Source organism: Callorhinchus milii, unplaced genomic scaffold, assembly GCF_018977255.1.
Source record: "Callorhinchus milii isolate IMCB2004 unplaced genomic scaffold, IMCB_Cmil_1.0 Scaffold1, whole genome shotgun sequence".
In the NCBI taxonomy this organism is placed as follows: domain Eukaryota; kingdom Metazoa; phylum Chordata; class Chondrichthyes; order Chimaeriformes; family Callorhinchidae; genus Callorhinchus; species Callorhinchus milii.
The window spans coordinates 17,328,732-17,351,609 of record NW_024704742.1 but is presented as its reverse complement, the minus strand read 5'-3'; the positions used below and the strand labels follow the sequence as shown (position 1 = coordinate 17,351,609).

The window sequence follows — 22,878 nt, the reverse complement described above, 5'->3', positions numbered from 1 at the left end:
ATCAACACACACACACCATTGACTGCAACCTGCCATCCCCTCCCCTCACATACACAAATAATAATAATGATCCTTGTATTTGATATATCGCGTCTTTGAGACGTCTCAAAGTGCTTTACAGAATATGATGTGGTTCACAGAATATGGTGCGCTTTATTTGGTGTGGTACATAATATAATAAAATAATAATCCTTGCCTTTGATATAGCGCTTTTCACGTCGAGAGGACGTCCCAAAGCGCTTCACAGAACACACTGTAAAGTGAATTGACTGTATATTTGTGGGCGAACGCGGCAGCCAATTGCGCACAGCAATGTCCCACAAACAGTCGTAGATTGAAAATGACCAATTTATTATTGTTTTTTGGGTTTTGGAGGGATTATTATTAGGCTCTGTGTGGAGTAAGGAAACTTGCCCAAGGTTTCGCCCTCTGCCTGGAATTGAACTCAGGTCTCTCACTTGCAAAACGAGTGCTCTAACCACTGAGCTACAGGACTCCACAGAAAGATTGATTACACCCAGGCCCCCCCCCCCCCCCCCCTCACACCTCCCCGCACACACAGCACAGAGAGACTGACTGCATCTCGGGGACACCCGCGTCACAGACAGCGTGCAGCCAGGGGACAGCCCAGCCCGGCACCTGCCAGACTTCAGCCAGGGAACAGGGAGGACACCCAGCCACAAGGAGGAGATCATCGTAGACCAGTGGTGGGCAAATTTTTTGGTCGTCCCAACACAATAAATTTTGTTGATTGATTTATGCCATAAATCAAGAAATATTCAACCCCAAAAAACTGGAAACAAAAACATTGTTTTAAAACACTCACCAAGATTCGTGTGAATGTTCAGTAGGACCACGCTTGACAGCCTTGCAGGCAACTTCCGGCCCGTGGGCCATTGGTTGTCCACTGCTGCCCTAGAGAGAGGGCAGGAGAGTGTTGGATTAAATTAAACGTGATCTGAAGAGAAAGGCAATTCAAATTGTTAGAATATTTGCGAAATATTGTGACTATTGAAGAATCTTGAGGCTGTAAGTGAGGTTAGTTAGGTCAGAGGATAAGGAAATCTCCCCTGTTCAGTGTGTACAATATTTTGTTGGGGGAGTGTTTCTCCATGAATGTGTCTTGTATCAACATATAATATAGCTGTCTTGTTTTTAAGTGTATTTTAGTAAGTATTGCTTTGGACCCCCCCTACCCAGATACAGATTTGTTGGTCTCCTGTCTAAATGTAGAGTCCTAAACAATATCTGGCTTAAAGGGGACACACATTATGACGAACATATTGTATTTGGTGCAACCCTTTTAAGTTGAGAAAGAAGATACTTATGTTATTAATCACAGTGCCTGTTTTGATTCATATCATTGCGTTGTTTGTCCATCCCTATATTTTCATATATTTTTCTTTTTATTTACAAACACGATTTGTATCCCTCCTTTTGGGAAAGAATGCAGCCTCTTGCTTTTTTTGTTACAACTTCATCCAGTATTTATTTGAGGAGAGACTTCTGTATTTATCAACACAAACAAATATTTACTGTTTCTTCTAGAAAACTCTACTTGGATGCGAGTAAAGATTCAGTAGGTTATCTGGTGTGGTGCTAAATCAGAAAGACTAGGAGAGTCCTGTATTCAGCCGCTGATCTCAGTTAACTGACCTAATCGTTGGTGGAGGGGCCACAGTTATTCTCAATGTCCTTTGTTGGTGAGAAGGTTGTGCATGATTCCTGCTTCTAAGTACCATACTCGAAATAGGTTCTGATAATTTTTTTGTGCCCTCCCCAAGATGAATACATATTTGGGTAAGGGACCATCAGTTTTCCATGTGAAGAATCTTCCCTCAGTTCCTTTAGGAAAGGGAGAATAATCAGACGAAAAATTGTGAAGGAAAAAGAATGTGTAAATCTGAACATTTTTCAATGTTAGAATAACACCCAGTGAATAAACCCCAATTTTAAATTTGTTGTATTGAAATTTAAACTGTTTTAGAAAGCTTTTGGTATTGGGGGAGAGGGCAGGAATGCACCTGTTAAGTTATTAAGAGCGATGTTGAGGAATGGATATAATAAAATATCAAAACTTAATGAGTTCCAGCTTCCACATACGAAGTGCAACTTTCTGTTCTCTCTTTTCTCCCATCTTCCCCTCCTCCCCACATACAAAAACAACTTGAATTTATATAGCGCCATTCATGCTGGGCGGTGTCCTACGGCTCTTAACAATGGTGGAGCTCAATGCTGAGCCGGGGGGAGGAGGAAGGTGACCATAGGCATGGTCGCAGAGGAAGGTCTTCAGGCACAATCTGAAAATGGGGAAAGAAGGGGCAAGGCGAAGGGATTGAGGGAGGGAATTCCATAGCTTCGGGGTGTAGTGGCTGAAGACATTTAACATACAATATTTAACAAAAGATCATTATTTTAAATATGGCAACATTCCCAAAGCTTCGTCTATAGAGACGACGGGTCTAATTTGTGATAGTTACAAATGGAATCGTTGTGTTAATTGCAATTTTTCAATTTGCTAAAATCCCAATTTACAGTGTAAAATATCACATGCATATCACGTTTACCGTTGTAAACTGCTGTGAATGGCATCATTGTGTCACTGCGCAAACTGGTACCAGTATGCTACGAGGAAAGAAAATATCACAACAGCCCGTGTTGCTTTGTTCGTGCCAACATCCTTCTTAATTTGCTTGTAATTGATTGCCTCAGATTGTGTCGAATTCCACCACCACCATTGATAGATATGTAACTATTGAGACTTAATTGTACTATTGTGTAGCTTCAAATGCTTTCATTAACCAAAACCCACGTTTGAAATGACAAAATCGACCATACTGTCATAACCGTGGGTATCCTGCTTCACAGTTCAAGTGGACAAAGTTTGAAAATGTCACAAACCTTGTATTTTCCCAGTTCTGTATAGAATTTCCCTCCATCCTTGAGTTTAATCTTTGTTCAACACCGGAATTTGCATCATGTAATGGGGGTTACTTCATATACCGTGTTCATACCTGTGTTGCTGCATGGGACGAGCTGGTTTGTTTTTCATGAAGGGGTTTCAGCAGTTTTGTTTCTTAAGAGTAATTAGACTTTAATATTCAAATGAGTAATAAGCCCCTTATTATAATTAAGTTTGAAAATTTAAGCAAATCCATGAATTTGATTTTATTATCATTTATAATGTTGCTGCCCATTCTTAATGGATTATTCCAAGCGCTCCGGGAAACTACCCCGTGTGAAGGGCGCTATACTGATCAAGCTGTTATCATACCAATCAGTATGTTGTGTATTCAGCCTAGAATATTAAAAAAATCAGTTTGTATATGGAGCAAGGCTACTGTAATTTTGGCAATAAAAGTTGGAGTACGGATAGAGGTGGGAATTTACAAAGATTGTACAGCATGGAAACAGGCCACTCGGCCCAAACAATCTGAGCCATTGCTCAAACTCCACATGAGTCTCTACCCACTCCTTACTCCCTCCCATATCCTTCTGTTGTCCTTTCCCTTATGTGAAAGTCTAGATTCCTCTTGAATGGATCCACACTAGAACTTGAAGGGATTTGTTTACATATTGTATTTTTATAAGTGACCTGTTCACTGTCAGGATTTTAAAAGTATCCTGTTGGATTGCTGATTCATTTAAACAATGTTTCTTCCTTTTGTTGGGTTGGGGTAACACTGTTTGTCATTCTTCTTATTGCTTCCACCAAGCTGTTGTACATGATCATGCTGTAAGGTTTGAGCTACACAGTAATGTGAGCACTACAACTTTTGGACATAATCATTAGTGAGCTATACTCTAATAATACTTCTTGCATTTGATATATTACATTTCATGTCAGGAGGTTATCATGAAGCACTGAACAAATTTTACTGTAAAGTGTAGTGCCTGTTTTTTTGGTGGCAACCTTGGCAGTCAATTTGCATACAGCAATGTCCCACAAACAGCCATCAATTGAACGACCCAATTCTATCTGGAGGATGATTAGCCAGGACGCTGGGAGAAACTCCCTTCTCTTTTTAAAAATGCCATGGGATCTTTAAGATCTATCCAACAAGCAGATGGGATCTTGGTTAACATGTCATTCAAGCCATTACACCTCTGACAATGTAGTACACCCCCCAGCATTGCTTTGGAGTGTCAATCCATATGAGTTTAAAGACCCTACTTGGGCGAAACCATGATCTTCTGACTTAGAGCCAAGAGTATTACCAATCACATCAATGCAATTATAATATCCTTGAAAATGGAGGATGTTTTCGCCAAATCAGCCAAATCCTGACCTATTTTCGCCTAACATTCAAACATGCACTTTCCATCAGGAATCATAGGATTGTAATTTGGAGGACTGTTTGATTTTTCTTTCTCTCTCCTTGTACAAGGTCACTAGGGTCAATTATCACTCCCATTTGAAATTTGCTTGTTCAGCACAGACTGAGAAAAGAACCCGAAACCTTGATATGACTTAGCTCCACACCAAGCAGTCAGGGTCTTTATCTGGGAATTCACCATAGGCAGCTTAATTGCTGGGCCAGATACCAGGTAACTCTGCAAAAGGAGAAAACATTGTGGCAGAGCCCAAATAATTTGCTTTTTTTTAAAAAAAATGAAAAGGTAGATAAGAAGCAGTGTGAGTGGAGTTGAGCAGTGTTGTCGTAAGTAAGCAATGATGAGTGAGTGAGTGAGTGAGTGGAGTTGAGCAGTGCTTTCATGAGTTGCATAGGAACTACAATCAGGAGTAGGCAACTCTGGCTAACTGTTTTCCCTTACTAGGCTGGGGGAGCCTCAACTGCTGCCCTGGATCAGCTAACACAACACAAATCAGAAATGCAACCTGGGACTTTCCTAGTCTGTATGACTTAGTCTCATCTGTGGAGTGAGCTTATTCTCATTGTGAACAGGCCCATTCCCCCATTTTCTATCTCTTTGCTACTGCTAACTTTGTCATCACTGAAAGATTACAGGGACTTAATGTACAGACAATGTTTGGGAAGTATCGCCTTTGTCTTCATATCAAACGCAACTAGCTGCTGTGAATGGTAAATAATAATAATCTTTGCCTTTGATATAGCACCTTAACACCTCTTGGAGACATCTAAAGCGATTCACAGGATACACTGTAAAGTGGATTGATTGTATTTTATTGGCAAAATGTGGCAGCCAGACTGCCACTCTATGGGACAGCAGTGTCCCATGGAGTGAGTGAACCAATAGGAACACACAGGCCATTCATCTTATTAGTTCTGTTACATTATGTCACACTTCTCAATTTCATTGCCCATCTTTTCTTCATACCACTTACTTTCCATGTATCTATATCCACTGTAGCAATCTGTCCCCGTTTTCAGAATCCTCTAAACCAAAAGGCACCTCATGTCAAGTAGCTCAGTGGAGTTCTGCACATCCGATGTTTTGGCAGCGAGACTGTGGCCTTTTCACAATAAAATACAAAGTTACATTAGTATAGTGCCTTTCATGTCGGGAGGACGTCCCAGGCATTCACAATAGTCATGAACATATTTTTCCCCTTCATTCTGGGAAATCTTACTAAAATGGTAAGTTTTGTTTTGCTGCCTACAGAAACAGTCACCACACTTGACAGTAATTACCTGGGAAGTGTTTTGAGATGTTTTGAGGTGTAGGTGCTGCATCACATAAATACAAATTCTTTTTGTTCAGTCTCAAATGTAGCAAAGTTTTTTTAAAAAAAATTACAGAGGCAGTGAAACAAAAGGACGGAGGAGTTCTATGAATAGGAAATATTTGTTATTAAAAATAATGACAATAATAATCCTTGCATTTGATATAGCGCCTTGTCACGTCTTCAAGACGTCTCAATTCACTTCCCAATTCGCGGCAGCCAATTGCATACAGCGATGTTCCACAAACAGTCATGGATTGAGTGATCACATTTTTGTTGTTGTAAATTTGAAAGGGATAGAGGTAGCTGGGACATATGTATCCATTAGGTTGTCATTCATTGCCCCTCCCTTTCCATCAAACTATGAATTCAGTTACTGCATTAATCTCCTCAGACCCCATGAGCCAGAACGTGACACAGTGCATGTGGGGAATCCGTGCATTGTTCCAGGTCACTAACCCAGGAATAAGATTCGGATGGTATGCTTGGTATTGAGGATAGTTCTGAGAAATCATTGCAGTCTCTTGCTTCAACTTTGAGGTTTTTCAACCAGAGAGAAAAAAAGCTTAGTTGATTGCATATAATAATAATAATAATCCCTGCATTTGATATCGTGCTTTTTCACGTCTTCTCGACATCTCATAGCGCTTCACAGAATAGACTGTAAAGTGAATTGACCGTATATTTGTGGGCAAAACACGGCAGCCAATTGCGCACAGTAGTGTCCCACAAACAGTTGTGGATTGAGTGAACAATTTATTATTGTTTTGTTTTGGAGGGATTATTATTAGGCGTGTGGAGTAAGGAAACTTGCCCAAGGTGTCGCCCTGCCTGGATTTGAACCCAGGTCTCTCGCTTGCAAAGCGAGTGCTCTAACCACTGAGCTACAGGACCTCCACATCTGTCTGTTTGTTCAGGTGGATGTTTAAGGGTCATGTGGCACTATTACTCTTGATGTTTCAGTCAACAAATTCTCAGATTAATTGATCAATCAATCCATAGCTGTTTATTGGGTTCCTGTGTTTTTCAACTAAAACAGTCACACTTTATTATTAGCCGTGAAGTGCTGTGACATGGTGAGGTGCTTCAAAATACAGTGTATACATTTTCATTCTGAGAGATAAAAATATGACTTTCCTGTGACCAAAGCCCTGTAACCCTGGAAAATTATGTGTGTGTGTCTGTGTGTGTGTTGTTCAGAAAATACAATCTTGGACAATTAAGGAAATTGGGATTAAATTAAAACAGAAAGAGGAGGTTTATGATAAATGTCAGGCCCAAAATACAGAAGATAACCAATTTATTATTGTTTTGGAGGGATTATTATTAGCCGTGTGGAATAAGGAAACTTGCCCAAGGTTTTGCCCTGCCTGGAATTGAACCCAGGTGTCTCGCTTGCAAGGCGAGTGCTCTAACCACTGAGCTACACGACTCACTTCATATAAGCGGTATTAGCTTATGGATTGCTACTATTATGATAATAAATACTACACACGCACACATGACTCTACCTAGCAGTAGTAGGGGGGATCATTTTCCAGGAGTAAATTTGGTCACGCAATCCACTGCTGTTTGTGTCTGGCTGCCGCCTTTCGCCCATAACATATACAGTCAATTTGCTTGACAATGTATTCTGTGAAGCGCTTTGAGACGTCTCAACAACATGATAAGGTGCTATACCAAATGCAAGAATTATTATTAATCCTTGCATTTGATACAGCACCTTATCATGTTGTCAAGACGTCTCAACGTGCTTCACACGATTTACTGTAAAATGGTTTTTGATTGTATTTTGTGGACAAAATTATGCTTCACTCAGACCAGTGTACCTGGATCAGTTGGTCAATAGTCTGTGCTCTTATCACTATATTTAAGGACCAATACAGCAAGGTTTTATTCCCCAAATAAAACCCAGGTATTTTGGGGAGGGGGAGTTTTTCTTTCAAAAGACAGAGCTCTGCTGATACTCACTGCCATACTTTATGTGAATAATGGCCATTTAGGCAGGGAACTGGAGGGAAAATAACTCCTGGGTGTGGAACCACACCCCAGCTTGAGGACCCAGGGCATTAGGAGCAGAGACGTCTGCTGATGGGGAGAAATTTAGAAAATAATTATACTGTACATATTACATTCCTCAAATAAAAACCTCAAATCAAGCCACGTACCAACATAATCTTAACTCCATTAAAAAAAATCACAGATCAAGGCAACAAATCTGATGTTTTTCATACCAAGAAAGAAAAGGCAATGCAATGTGACGACCACATCCTAACACCTGACGCACTGGTTCAGGGAAATGCAGATTTAATGTGATGAATGCACATTCCCGGAAGCTGTTCACCTGTACTCAGCTTGCATTGCCCTGGAATTCCCAGAAATTGGCAATGTGGCGAATTGAGCTTCGGGATATGCGAGCACACATCATCGCGCACCAAATAAAATCTGTGATTTTTCTTACAATGAAAATCAGATGACTTTTTTATAAGGATTGATTTTCATTCCAATACAAGGGGTATTGGTGAAAATACATGACAAACTACTCTAATGTCCCTCAGCTAAAGTGCCACCAGTGAAGATATGTTACCACCAGTACTGCACTCCCGTGTCATAAAGAGAAAATGTAACACAAGTTTGGAAAAGCAAATGTCTATGTAGTGGAGGATCTTTTCTCCAGTGATTGTGGATGTAGTAGAAATAAATTCTAAAACCCAGTTTTACATGTAACAGATCTTCTAGTAGGGAATATCTCAAACTATTCTTGAACTGTGAAGCACTGGAGAGGTTTATCCTATATTGAGAAAAAGGCACTCAACAAACGCAAATTGTTTAGGGGGAGGCGAGACATGTAAAAAGAACAAAATTGGCCTCTCCATGTGGTTGCTATGTGTGCTGGTGAGCCGTAAGTACATGAACCTGGTTCACTATCTGGCTTGTGCTGTGTTAGCTATCTTTAAAAGGCCCCAGGCAAGGGATGGAAAAATAACTAGCTAGGTTTCCTATTCTTGATCAGTGTTCAGATAGATGCCGCTTGATACAGAGTCTGGATGCCTGCCTCGGCTCTCATGGCTGTTACTAGTTGCTGTCTAGACTTGTGTCTGAAGTGGTGACTTGGCCAAGGTAGCAGAGAGGAGTCGGGGACAGTGGAACTGCATTCCAGCATGGGTTTATGCCCTCTGAAAAGGAAAAGTGGGAGGGGAATACTCAACAACAACAACAACATTACATTTGTGTAGCCCCTTTCGTATCGAGAGAACGTCCCAAGGTGCTGGACAGTCAGTGTTTAGGACCCGAGCTTGGGGTCGGGATTGGGGAGGGTGGAGGGCAGGAGATGAAGCAGTATGATAGAAAGTACGGTCAGAGAGGAGGGTCTTGAGCTGGGTACTGAAGGAGACAAGGGAGAGGGCGAGGTGGAGGAACTGCGGGATGGTGTTCCAGACGGTGGGGGCAGAGTTGCAGATGACCTGCCTGCTAATGGTGGGGCGGGCAAGGCGGGGAACGTGAAGCAGGCCAGAGCCCGCTGAGCGGAGGGAGCGGGCAGGATGGTAGAGGGTTAGGAGGTCGCAGAGGTAATGGTGAGCAAGACCATGGACGGCTTTGAAAGTGAGGACCCGGATCTTGAACTGTATCCTCTGTGTGATGGGAAACCAGTGGAGTTGGGCAAGTTAGGGTCGCGGAGCCTGGTGTGGGAGAGGACACGGGCTGAAGAGTTCTGGATGATATGCAGCCTATGGAGGGTGGAGTTGGGGAGGCCGAAAAGCAAGGAGTTTGCATAGTTGACCCTAGATGTTATGAATGCGTCTATGAGGGTTTCGGTGGCCTGTGATGTGAGACAGTGGCTGAGCCAAACAATGTTGTGGAGGTGGGGGGAAGGCAGAGTGGGTCATGGCAAGGATGTGGGGTAGAAAGGATAGTTGAGGTCAAACAAGACCCCAAGGTTCCGGACTGGCATAGCGAGATGGAGTGTGTAACCATGGACGGTGATGCTGTCAGTGCCTGAGGTGTGGAGGCGCTGACGGGAGCCAATCGAGAGCCTCAGCCTTGTTGATGTTCAACTGAAGAAAATTAGCTCTCATCCAGGACTTGATGTCTGGCAGACATTCTGTCAGGACAGCAGTGATCCTGGAGTTAAGGGTGGAGGCAGAGAGGCAGAGTTGGGTGTCATACGCATACATGTGGAAGTTGACTCCATGTCTGCAGATGATGTCACCAAGAGGGAGCAGATAGGTATTAAAAACCAAGGACAGAGCCTTGAGGAATCCCGCATGAGATGGTGTGGGGGTTAGAAGAGAAACTTTGTGGAGATGAAGTGGAGGAGGTGTGATAAATACCATCTGAACCAGTCAAGGACAGAGCCGTGAGGGTTGAGATGAGGAGAGGCGGTGGATGAGGATAGAGTGGTCGACGGTGTCGAAGGCAGCAGAGAGATCGAGGAGGCAGAGGGAGCCCCGGTCGCAGATGGACAGAATGTCATTTGTCACTTTGACCAGGGCTGTTTCTGTGCTGTGGGCGACACAAAAATCCGATTGGAGGGGTTCGTAAAAGGAGTGGCGGGAGAGGATGAGCGAAGCTGGGAAGCAACAACTCATTCCAGGACCTTGGAAGGGAAAGGGAGGTTAAAAATGGGGCAGTATTTTGAGAGCAGTGATGAGTGCAGGGAGGGTTTTTTAAGGATAGGAGTGATGATGACCATTTTTAATGGGGTGGGAACAGTGACAGTGGACAGGGAGAGGTTTATGATGTCTCTGAGTAGAGGGGCAAGGAGATGAAGAATTCCAGCATCGCCTCGCAGTTGGCATTGGAGGCGAGGATGGGTGAGGTGTGTGAGTGTGGGCGTAGGAGTCGGTTGGTGATGGAGAAGAGTAACCCGGGGTTGTCCTTGGTCTCCAAGATTGTCTTGGAGTAGAACAACGATTTCGCGAAGGCGAGGGCGGAGCCATAGGATTTGATAACATCCAGTCAGATCTGCTGATGGAGGGTTAGGTTCGATTTAAGTCAAGTGTGTTCAGCGGTAAGCATACGTGCTTTAAGGGAGCAGAGGTGGCTGCTGAATCATGGTGACTTACCTGAGTAGGAGATGGTTTGGGAAGTTAGAGGAGCAAGGGAATCAAGAGTGGAGGAGAGAGAGCTGTAGAGAAGAGTGACCGAGGAGGATAGGTCATTGTGGAGGAAGCCCAAAGGGGAAGGAGTTTAGATGACTCCAAGGCAGCCAAGAGCGAGGTGGGAGGAGATTTTTTTCGAACTTCTAGTGAGAAATAATTGAGGTTTGCCTAAATGCTATCTCCAGCAAATCTGACACCAATGATGTAAGACTAAATCGATCATTGATGCCTTAAAAACATGGTACGCAATACCGAACAATGAAAAAATGTATCAGCAGGTCAATGAGCCTGATCACACCTCAATGTTTAAAATCATCGGCACTGAGCTATGTATGAGCTTCGTGATTTTAGAGCATTAATGTTCAGCGGGTTGTTAGATATGGCATCCTGTGCTATATTAAATATTAGCCCCGATGGCCAAGTGTATTGTGATACATAAGCGATATCCTGCAAAATACACAGTCACTTCACGTTACAGTAAATCTTATGAAGAGCTTTGATATGACCTGTTGATGTGAAAGGGACAATATCAAATACAAGAATTAAAAATACTATTATTCCATCTGCCATCGAATTTTCAAGTAAACCAACTAACCGAGTTCCCTACAAAATATATAGACACTCTGCTTTACGGTATATCCTATGAAGGACTTTAAGACATCCTCACGAATATTTGATATTGTGGGAGTCACAATATCAAATACTGAGATTATTATTATAACAGTATAGTGTTTCTTAATGAACTTCCAGGATTTCATCGCAATCCTTAGTGTGTCAGCGTTGATGTCGCCGGATGTCAGCAAGACAGAACGCACAGAATTACACTGCATTCCCTACACCTCGCCCACTCCCTCTCTGCTTTCCAAACCCATTTAATGATCTATCTCTGACTGTGCCATCAGCTGCCTCCTCCTTTTCCTCCTTCTCCCCCACCCAACCCTTTTCTTTTCCTCCTAGCTCTGGCTCCCATTCAGTCTTTGTAAAGTGCTTTAAGATGTTCTCCCTTTAGGAAAATGGCTACCATGTAAGTGCAAATTGTTGTTACTGCTTTGTAGCTTCTCTTGGGTATCTACGTTAGCATGTAAATCATCCAACTTGTTACTTTTCCATAAAAGATCTGAGCTTCTGATACACAGCATACTGTAATCAGTGCAGTATGTTGGTGCAGTGTTGCAAGGGCATATTGTTTGTTTTTAGAGAGGCTGATGTATTTTGTGCTCATAGATATATGTGGCCTATTAAATGTATGATGCAAAATGCAAAATTTTCAGGTACTATTCCAAACAATAATCAGGGTAGTAACTTTCGTTTTTTACAGATGGTTTTCCATTTGAAGTATTTTCATAAGAATCCAGGCTCATGTCCTTTTTGTGATCAGCATATCTTGGGCTGATGAATTTTTTTTCAAAATCCCATCAGTATACTCTGCCCACCAAACAGATGGTTAAAGTTGCAGCAGATAGGCTGTTTTGGCCTGGCTGTACTCCAGGTTGAATGTTACTATATATCTGTGTGACATTTGAGAAGTACATCAGTAAAGAACAATCAGCTGATTTAAAATTTAATGGCAACATTATTTGCATATGTGTTGGGGTAATCAATGCATTTGTGAATAGCAATGATTATCTTTTCAGTGGGCAATGATGCAATTTTAAGAGCGCTTGTTAATGTATGTTTTGTGTTCAGTAACTAGAATCGACACCCATGTTTCAGACCTGCAGTCCATTAGGAGCACTTAGTTCTGACATTGCACAGAGTGGCACAGAGTGGAAGATGTGGGGCTTTCATAGGAACATTGGAGTGGAGTCCTGTAGTGTATTGGTTAGACCACTCTCCTCACAAGCAAGAGGACCTGGGTTTGATTCCCAGGTAGGACAAAACATTAGACAAGTTTCCTTACTCCACAGGCCTCAATTTACTTAGCAGTAAATAGGAACCCGGTTGATGGACGATTGGCAAGTCGCTTTTCTGAGGGTAATAATCCCTTTGAAGTAAAATAAAAATAATAATAATTTGGTCACTCAATCCACAGCTGTTTGTGAGACACTGCTGTGTGCAATTGGCTGCCATGTTTCACCTACAAAATACACGGTCAATTCACTTTATAGTATATTCTGTGAAGAGTTTTGAGACATCTCAAAGACATGATAAGGCGCTATATCAAACACAAGGATTATTGTTATTATTACATTGGAATAGGAAGAAACCATTCAGCCCATCAAAATTGTTCCCCTAGCTTATTAAGTCTTGGCAGATCTTTTAATCAAATGGCTTGTCCTTCCCTTTCACCAAACCCCATAATATCTCTATGTCTCTATGGGAAGAAATGGTTCCTGACCTCAATTTTAACTATCTTATTTCTGACTTTTACCTTGTATTGAGGAAGATAGCGAAGGCTCTTCCCTGACCAGAGGGAGGAGTTGTCTAGCGGACGGATGTTGAAAACACTCCAAGGCTAGTATATCTTATCTAAGATTGGGTACTGAAAATTGAATACAGTACTACAAATAGAAGATTGACGAGCGCTGTATATCAGTGAAGCAGCACCTCCTTACTTTTATAATCTAGATATCTTGCTGCTGCAAAATGTTCCCTCTTCTTTCCATGTCTTCCCAGTTGCTGTACCTTTGCAGCCAAGTACTGAAGAGAGGTCAGGCTCTTCCACATGGTGGGTGGGGTGGTGGGTGGGGGAAGGAAGATCCACAATGAGTCCATCCAGTTTACCTTCATCCAGTTGGTCCAGAAATGTGACGGCAGAAATCCTATTCTCCTGGGTGTAGCCGAAGCCTGGTTTTGGGGAATGTGGATAAATTAGAAGGAAGCTCGTTGGATAAAATAATTGACTGCGATAACAAATGCATGTGGATTGCAGGTTTTAATTTCCCGTCCAAATGAAAAGCTTTTTTTAAAAAAAGTCGCGGTGGGGTGAGGACATTTCAACTTGATTGTTCGTTTGTTGGATGAGTGGGCAAGTTCTAAAGTTCAGACTCTGTTGGGTTGAATTGATTAGAAAGCAAGTCGAGGGATACCCAAAACATTGGGTGGTGCTGAAAAAAAATAGTCAGCCGGCTGTCTTAACATATGCAGAACTCCATCACCATTTATCCAAACCAGACTGAGAATTCCACGTATGTACGCCACCTGCTTTTGGAAATTTCCCTGTGTCTGGAATGGAATGCACACGCTCTCCCTGAAGGCGTGCACCCTGCTTACTTAATTCTGAAAATTATTAGATGCAGGTTGGCAAGAGCCAAAGCTTGGGAAACTACTGGAGTTTAACTAGCTCACATCCAATAGAGATCACTGTCTCGCAAGATTCCTTTGTCCAACTGGAGCACTCTATCCATTAGGGCTTTGGTTTTCACGGTTAACCGGAGCTGAGTGGGGAGAATCTCTGCTCCCAGTGGGGAGTGCTAAATGATTAGATAATTGTCGGGTAAAGATCAGATTGCAAGCTCCAAACTCGTGGAAACTGCTTGTATTGTACAGTTTAGATCTTACTCATTCCCATGACATCTGCAAAACAGAAAGGTCATTTTAGTCATTCCATACTGGAGCAATTGGCAGAATATTTTCAGAATTTAATGTAGATATTTAAAGGGGTTGGTTTTGTGTTGCTGTATTGGAAACTTTGCTGATGGGCTCAGTTTCCGCGTAATTCAGTTGCAATGTTGGCTGCTGCGGCAAGTTTACACTCAGGTGCTGAGCCCCAGTGCAAACCTTTGCTTTGCAGTTTCAATTTTCTGCATTTTGCCTTTTTATTAAAAATGAAATAAAAAATATAATTGGAAGCCAGCTCGTGCTCACACTGGAACCAAAGTGAATGATTATTTCATTGCCCGGTGAGTCAATATTATTGAGGAATCTGTACCCTCCAGTGATGTACAATGTAGGACTTAATGTGTAATTGGTTATTTAAATGATTCATTTATGGGAAGAGGGTGGTTCCTGATATGTTCCGAAAAATCATACTCAGTCCTAAATAGCATTATTCATGATGATGGATCTCATTTTGGTAGGTGAGGTGATTTCTTTTGGTAGAAAAAATGAGTTTAGGGTGTATTTATTGAATAGCAGTATCTTGAAAGGAGCAAAGATACTTGGGAATGTAAGTACAGAAGTCACTGAAACGGCAAAGAGTTGTGAAAAAAAGCTAATAGCATTCTGGGTTTTATACATAAGGACACAAAGTACAAAAGTAAAGCAACAATGCCAACCTTGTACAAATCATTGGTTAGGCCGCATCTGCATTGAATTTTGGTGACCTAATTTCAGGAAAGATGTTACAACCTTGGAAGACTGCAGAGGAGACTTCCAAGAACGATACCATGATTGGAGGGCTTTAGTTATGAGCAGAGATTAGACAAGATGGATCTATTGTCATTGGAGAAGAAAAGGTTCAGAGGGAAGCTGATAGAGATGTTTCAAGTTATGAGGGGTTTTGACAGGGTACATAGGGAGAAGCTATTTCCACCAGTAGGGAGTCAATGACTAGGGGCCGTTGTTATGATAGTCATCAGAAGAGTGAAAGGATCGTTTAAGCAACATTTTTTTCACACAAGAGTTGTTGGAATGTGGAAAGTCCTACCAAATGAGGTGGTAGAAGCAGAGTCCATTGTGGGTTTCAAGAGGGAAGTAAACAGGTATATGACAGATAGAAGTTTGAAGGGGTATGGGAATAAGGCAGGGCAGTGCGATTGGATGAACAGCTTACTCTGAGAGTCGGTGCAAACACGGTGGGCATAATGGCCGCCTCCTGTGCTGTAAATTTCCATGATTGTATTATTCACTAGGGCGCCCACCTTTGTGTGAAATTCCAATATAAAGTGCTTTGTCAGTAATTCTGATTTTTGTTTTCTTTAAAGGTGCACAAAATTATGCCAACACAAACGCCATGACCTGAAAGATGATGTCTCTGAGAAACAGTGTCCAGTCACTGTGAATCCTCGTCACATGAAAAAAGCTTTTAAAGTTATGAATGAACTGAGAAGGTATGACCTGCACTAACTCATCTGTAGGCATTTCATTAGACCTGCGTTCAATTCCAGACAGGGCGAAACCTTGGGCAAGTTTCCTTACTCCACACAGAGCCTAATAATAATCCCTCCAAAAAACGAAACAATAATAAATTGGTCATTTTCAATCCATGACTGTTTGTGGGACATTGCTGTGCGCAATTGGCTGCTGCGTTCGCCCACAAATATACAGTCAATTCACTTTACAGTATATTCTGTAAAGCGCTTTGGGACGTCTAGAAGACGTGAAAAGCGCTATATCAAATGCAAGGATTATTATTATTTTTATATTATTATTAACTTTGTGGAGTGCTACAAACTACAATGATTATGGTTCAATGGCACTGTGGAGCGGTAGGCAATGGGATTGTGCTTATCAAATTAGACAGATTTATTTTAGGAAATAATATCGAGGAATACAGACTATAAATTTGGGACTTGACATGTGCATGCAAGTGCCAGGATGGTGGAAAGTGAACTGGATGGACCTTGGTCTTCTTTTGTCTAGTGATTCTTATGTTCTTATATTATTTTCTAACCGATTCTTCCTGGTTTGTTGAGTAGATGCACAGGAAAACTAGCGGGCGGTGGAGAGGTGGGGGGGGGTTAATTTTTTCTAGCAAAATCACTGGAACCGCTCAGTGTGGTCTGTTAACTATGTGCTCCAGCATGGCAATTTATTTCACAAATTCATTCAGCCCTGCAGTTCATCCATTAACCGCACTTGGTGTCTTTGCCAGAGAAAACATGGTCGTTAAAGAGTTTTGTTGGGGTGGGGTAGGGAAATGTGCTTGTTGTGGTGAGGAGACAGTGCTAGAGAAGAACATTTTCACGTGATTTGCATCAAATGCTCTCAGGCCAGAGTGAGTTATATACAAGATAACTTTTGCACCATCCTTGTGGCTCAGCTACTCTTTGGATAAATTCACATAAGAGGCACTCTGTGGTCCTCACAGCAGCTGAAAGGTTATGCTTTTTTCCATCAGTATTATTTTGATGTGAGCCCAGGGTAACTAAGTATAACTCAAAGCTGCACATTACCCTTGTGTAATATTGTCTGCTTCACAGTATTTGTACAAATTAATGAGATGTCGACACATGGCGTTTTACAATGTGTTTGTTCTGGAAGTTGCCTCTTTGGCGATCCATTTTATCACATAGTAAAGCTTGGTTCTAGACTTTGGCCAGTGTATTGCGCCACGCTCTGCCAAGTGAAGTGAGTGTAAGGTATTGTGTGCAGTACTGAATGTTTTTTTACCATAAAAGTTTCACTGTTCTTTTTTTTGCAGGCAAAATCTTTTGTGCGATGTGACACTTGTAGCTGAAGATGTTGAGGTTTCAGCCCATCGCGTTGTCCTGGCAGCTTGCAGTTCCTATTTCCATGCGATGTTTACAGGTACTGTAGTAATAATATACTGATTGTAGAATAATGAATGTGCAGCTCAATTTGAGAATTGAGTGTTTAGGCACCAAGTGGTAAGATTATGGCTTTGCACCTGGGTTCTCTCCACACTGTGCGAGATACTGAATGGCATTCAGAGCCTTTCTCATGGAGTTAAAACTGAAGACAAATCATTGAAATTTCACCATAGAAAGTAGTCATTCAGCACATTGTGTCTGTGCTGTGTTATTTGGCTGCCATGTTTTGCCCACAAAATTACAATCAATACACTTTGCAGTATATATTCTGTGAAGCGCTTTGAGATGTTTCGAAGACGTTATAAGGCGCTATGTGAAATGCAAGGATTATTATTATTATTATTTCCCCACTGAAGCTGTTTACATCATTCAATTAATCTGCTCTTTCCCATATCCTTTTTTAAGTCTATGTCTCTCACGCTCCTCAATGAAATTCTTTGCCAAATAGTTATATAATTCCCTCTTTAATTTACTGACACAATCTGCCTCCCACTACATCCCTGGGTAATCTGTGCCTCATATTCACCACTCTGTGCAAAGTAATTAAATCTAAACTCTGCTCACCTTCCTTCTTCTGATCTTAAATCTGTGCCCCCTTATTGTAAGTTTGTTACTATTGAACACATTATTATTATAATGTAGCTCAGTGGTTAGAGCACTCGCTTTGCAAGTGAGAGACCTGAGTTCAATTCCAGGCAGAGGGCGAAACCTTGGGCAAGTTTCCTTACTCCACACAGAGCCTAATAATAATCCCTCCAAAACCAAAACAATAATAAATTGGTCATTTTCAATCTACGACTGTTTGTGGGACATTGCTGTGCGCAATTGGCTGCCGCGTTCGCCCACAAATATACAGTCAATTCACTTTGCAGTGTGTTCTGTGAAGCGCTTTGGGACGTCCTCCCAACGTGAAAAGCGCTATATCAAATGCAAGGATTATTATTATTATTATTATTATTATTATATGATTATATTGTTCTATTATTCTATTATTTGATTATTATGATATATTATTAGATTATTATGTTTAATTGCATTATTATTGGATTATTATTTACATTATATTATAATAAGGTTCAGTTTGTCTATATCCTTTCAGATCTTGAATAATAATCCTTCATTTGATATAATACCTTATCATGTCTTTGATGTCTCAAAGCAATTCATGTGATTTTCCTGTGAAATGTATTTGAAATGGATTCTGTCCATCTGTGACCAGGGTCAGGGTTCCCTCTGCCTCTTCGTCCTCCTTGACCTCTCTGTGGCCTTCAACACTGTCGACCACTCTATCCTCATCCACCGTCTCTCTTCTCACCTCAACCTTCATGGATCTGTCCTTGAATGGTTCAGATCGTCCCTCTCACACTGCATCCACTTCATCTCCACAAACGGTTTCTCCTCTAGCCCCCGCACTGTCTCGTGTGGCGTTCCTCAGGGCTTCGTCCTTGGTCCCCTCGTCTTCAATATCTATATGCTCCCTCTTGGTGACATCATCCACAGACATGGGGTCAACTTCCACCCTTGACTCCAGGACCACTGCTGTCCTAACAGAATGTCTGTCAGACATCAAGTCCTGGATGAGAACTAACTTTCTTCAGTTGAACGTCATCAAGACCGAGGCTCTCCTGATTGGCTTCCGTCAGCGCCTCCGCACCTCAGGTACTGACAGCATCATCATCCATGGTTACACACTGCACCTAACTGAGACAGTCTGGAACCATGGCATCTTGTTTGACCCTCAACTATCCTTTCTACCCCACATCCTTGCCATGACCTGCTCTGCCTTCCCCCACCTCCCCAATATTGTCCGGCTCCGCCACTGTCTCACACCGAAGGCCTCCAAAACCTTCATACACTCATTCATAACATCTAGGTTTGACTGTGCAAACTCCTTGTTTGTGGGCCTTCCCAATTCCTCCCTCCATAGGCTGTAGATCATCCAGAACTCTGCAGTCCGTATCCTCTCCCGCACTGGACTCCGTGACCCTATCACCCCCATCCTTGTCCGATTCTACTAGCTTCCCATCACACAGAGGATACAGTTCAAGATCCTGGTCCTCACCTTCAAAGCCCTCCATGGTCTTGTTCCCCCTACCTCTGCGACCTCCTAACCCTACCATCCTGCTCGCTCCCTCCGCTCAGCAGGCTCTGGCCTGCTTCATGTCCCTCGCCTCGCCCCCAGCCCCACCGTTGGCGGGTGGGCCTTCTGCCACTCTGCCCCCACCCGCTTGAACACCATCCTGCACTCCCTCTGCTTCACCCCCTCCCTTGCATCCTTCAAGACTCACCTCAAGACCTCCTCTTCGACTGTGCTTTCGATCATCCTGCTTCCCCCCCTGCTCTCCACCCTCCCATATCCCGACCCCCAGCTCGGGTCCAAAACTCTGACTATCCAGCGCCTTGGGATGTCCTCCCGACGTGAAAGGTGCTATACAAATGTAATTTTGTTGTTGTTATAGATGGCAGCTAATTTGCACATAGCAATGTCCCACAAAAGACATGAAGATAGGAAAAGACTAATGGATCGTAGTGGTGTGTTACAGATACGCATTAGTTTTGAGTTGATTTTGCTTCATTAGTGAAAACCTACACTGTAGAGAGCCAAACCCTCTATGTCGCAATGTCCCCTTTAATATGAAATGGAACCAGTTACTTGATGCAACAAGAAACATCTTTTCTCTTTTTCTGACAATGAAGTGTGACTGCTGGCAAGTTGAAGTTAAGGAGCAAGGAGACTGTTGGAAATCAGCAATGGGCTATTTGCTACCAAAGGTGCAATGTCACTACAGGTTTCTTAGTGTCAGAGGTACAGAGTTAGATTGCACATTGTGACATTAAAGGGTTGAGTTCTAGTTGTTAAGTTAATTTATCGACCTTGGTGAAGTGAACGTTCAATAATTCATTACAAGCTCAACTGCTAAGGTTGATAGATTTACCGACTGTAAGAAAATCGACTGCCAAGATTGCCATCAAGATAGAAACAAAATAACTTTTGTCATATATAATGGGCATAATGAAGCCCATTGTACAGTGATTTCTAATACTAACAGTCCTGGACCTTCCAGCGAGATGATGAGACACATTGAGGAATTGTTTTCTTCCTGTGTGTGCGCTGAGTTCCCGCTCTCAAATTGACTCATTTGTTGACTCGAGTAAAACACACTTCTGCTGCGTGAAATATTTCCTTGTTTGAAAAATGCCCTTAATTACTGTATATACATTTTCTCTCCTGAGTTTGTTTTAAACAATTCAAAAGTGAATTTTCTTGAATAAGCACTGTTCACTCCCTTTCTCTCCCCCCAATCCCCCCTTTTCCTACCCAAAAAAGTAAAGCTCACTATTTGTTTTTATGCTACTGCAGTGAATCCAAAGAAAAAATAAACAGCAAGCATATGTATAGGGCAGTGATTTTACCCTCCAGGCAACCCTACTTGTAAAGGACAAGTATTTTAGGAGCAGCTTTGTCCTTGTTGTCTGCCTGCAGTTTACTGTTGTACACTTGGGTGGCATTCCATCTGGGAAGTGGGTGAGGAAACGTACAGTCACTGCGGTTCTGGAAAAGCTAATTTTTTGTGCAGCTGTGTTGGTGAACATTGTAAGCTCTGAGAGATCAGTCGGTGGTAAAGTATAAGTTTGTCCTGTGTGCAATACATTGTGTTTTGAGGGTGAATTGCCATGCCTCAAAAGTGCTAATATGTAGATTTGTGCCAAAGATCTTCTCAAAATGAGTTCCTGATCTCCACTGTGTCATTATGGCAGGGGAGCGGGGGGTGGGTGAAACCTACCACCTGCTCCCTGAAACCTACCACCTGCTCCCTTGACCCCATCCCCACTCCACTCCTTATCTCCCAGCTCCACCTCCTTGCCCCACATATCACAGACATCGTCAACCTGTCCCTCTCCTCTGGCTCTATTCCCATTCCCTTAAAAACTGCCACCATCACTCCCACCTTAAAAAAAACTCTCCCTTGATGCGTCACAGCTATCAAGCTACCGGCCCATCTCCAACCTCCCCTTCCTATCCAAGGTCCTGGAACGAGTTGTCGCCTCCCAGCTGCGCTCTTTCCTCTCCAACCATTCATTATTCGAACCCCTTCAGTCGGGTTTCCGTGCTGCCCATAGCACAGAAATTGCCCTGGTCAAGGTCACCAATGACATCCTGACCATCTGTGACCAGGGCTCCCTCTGACTCCTCGTCCTCCTCGACCTATCGGCAGCATTCGACACGGTCGACCACGCTATCCTCCTCCACCGCTTGTCCTCCCACCTAAACCTTCCCCCTTGGTGACATCATCCACAGATATGGGGTTAACCTCCACATGTATGCGGATGACACCCAACTCTACCTTTCCTCCTCTACCCTCAACTCCACGACCACCGATGTCCTGACAGTCTGCCAGTCCGACATCGAGTCCTGGACGAGAGACAACTTTCTCCAGTTCAACGTGCGCAAAACTGAGGCCCTCCTGAAAGGCTCACGTCAGCGCCTCCGCACCTCAGGCGCTGACAGCGTCAGCATCCAAGGCTGCACTCTCCACCTCTCAAAGCCAGTCAGGAACCTCGGCGTTTTGTTCGACCCTGAGCTGTCCTTTCTCCCTCATATCCGCACCACAACTGGCACCGCCTTCCATCACCTCCAGAACATCGCCAGACTACGGCACTACCTCACCCCTCACGCTGCTGAAACTCTGGTCCACGCCTTTATCACCTCAAGGCTGGACTATGGGAACTCTCTCCTCGCCGGCCTTCCCGCCACCTCCCTCCACAAGCTGCAGGTCATTCAGAACTCTGCAGCTCGTGTACTGTCCCGCACCAGGCTTCGGGACCACATCACTCCCACCCTCGCTCGCCTCCACTGGCTCCCCATCCCCAGAGGATCGAATTCAAGATCCTCATCCTCACCTACAAGGCCATTCACGGCCTTGCTCCCTCCTACCTCTCCGACCTACTATCCCCCTACCTACCCGCCCGTACTCTCTGTTCCTCCGGCTCCGGTCTGCTCCACATCCCCCGCCCCAACCGCCCTACCATCGGTGGTCGGGCCTTCAGCCTCTCAGCCCCTAGGCTCTGGAACTCTATCCCCCAGTGCCTTCGCCGCTTCCTCCCTTTCCTCCTTCAAGGCCGGTCTCAAGACCTTTCTCTTTGACTGTGCCTTCAGCTCCCCTCTCGACTCTCTACCCCCTCCTCGCTCCCTCCCTTCCCTCCCTCACCCTGACCATTTCCCCCCTGCTCGGGTCCTGACCCAAGTGTACAGCGCCTTGGGACGTCCTCCCGACGTGAAAGGCGCTCAATAAATGGAATCTTGTTGTTGTTGTTGTTGTTGTTGTGGGGGCGAAGTGAGGTATTCGCCCAAAAGGGTACAGGCACCAGTAAATGAAAGGAGATCTAGATTAACTCCCCAAAAAGTTCATTTCAATATTTATCACATGAGTTTTATTGTATTAAAGTAGTTGTGTTCTGCTGCAGAACAACACATACTTTTTTTTGATTATTTTAAAAATACTGAGTTGCAAAAAAGGAATCTTAGTCTGGTTCGTTCTAATGGCCCATCCCAATATCCTTCGGTTTCAGTGCCGTAGGTAAGCATTGTGAAGGTCTTTAATATGGGAGTTTGGTTGGGGCTTTAGACGTTGTTTACTAGACGAGTACGTACAATCTCTATGGTACATGTACAGCCTTTGTATATACCATTAGG

General features: G+C 43.2%; 1 protein-coding gene across 1 annotated transcript in view; it reads left to right on the top strand.

Annotated features, from left to right (window-relative positions):
• Positions 1-22,878, top strand: part of LOC103187166 (kelch-like protein 2) — a 54,126-nt gene that overhangs the window by 1,838 nt on the left and 29,410 nt on the right. Inside the window, exons 2-3 of the mRNA XM_007906547.2 lie at positions 15,615-15,740; positions 17,054-17,160. Of these exons, the coding sequence (XP_007904738.2) occupies positions 15,615-15,740; positions 17,054-17,160 (233 nt within the window). The remainder of the gene's footprint in view (positions 1-15,614; positions 15,741-17,053; positions 17,161-22,878) is intronic.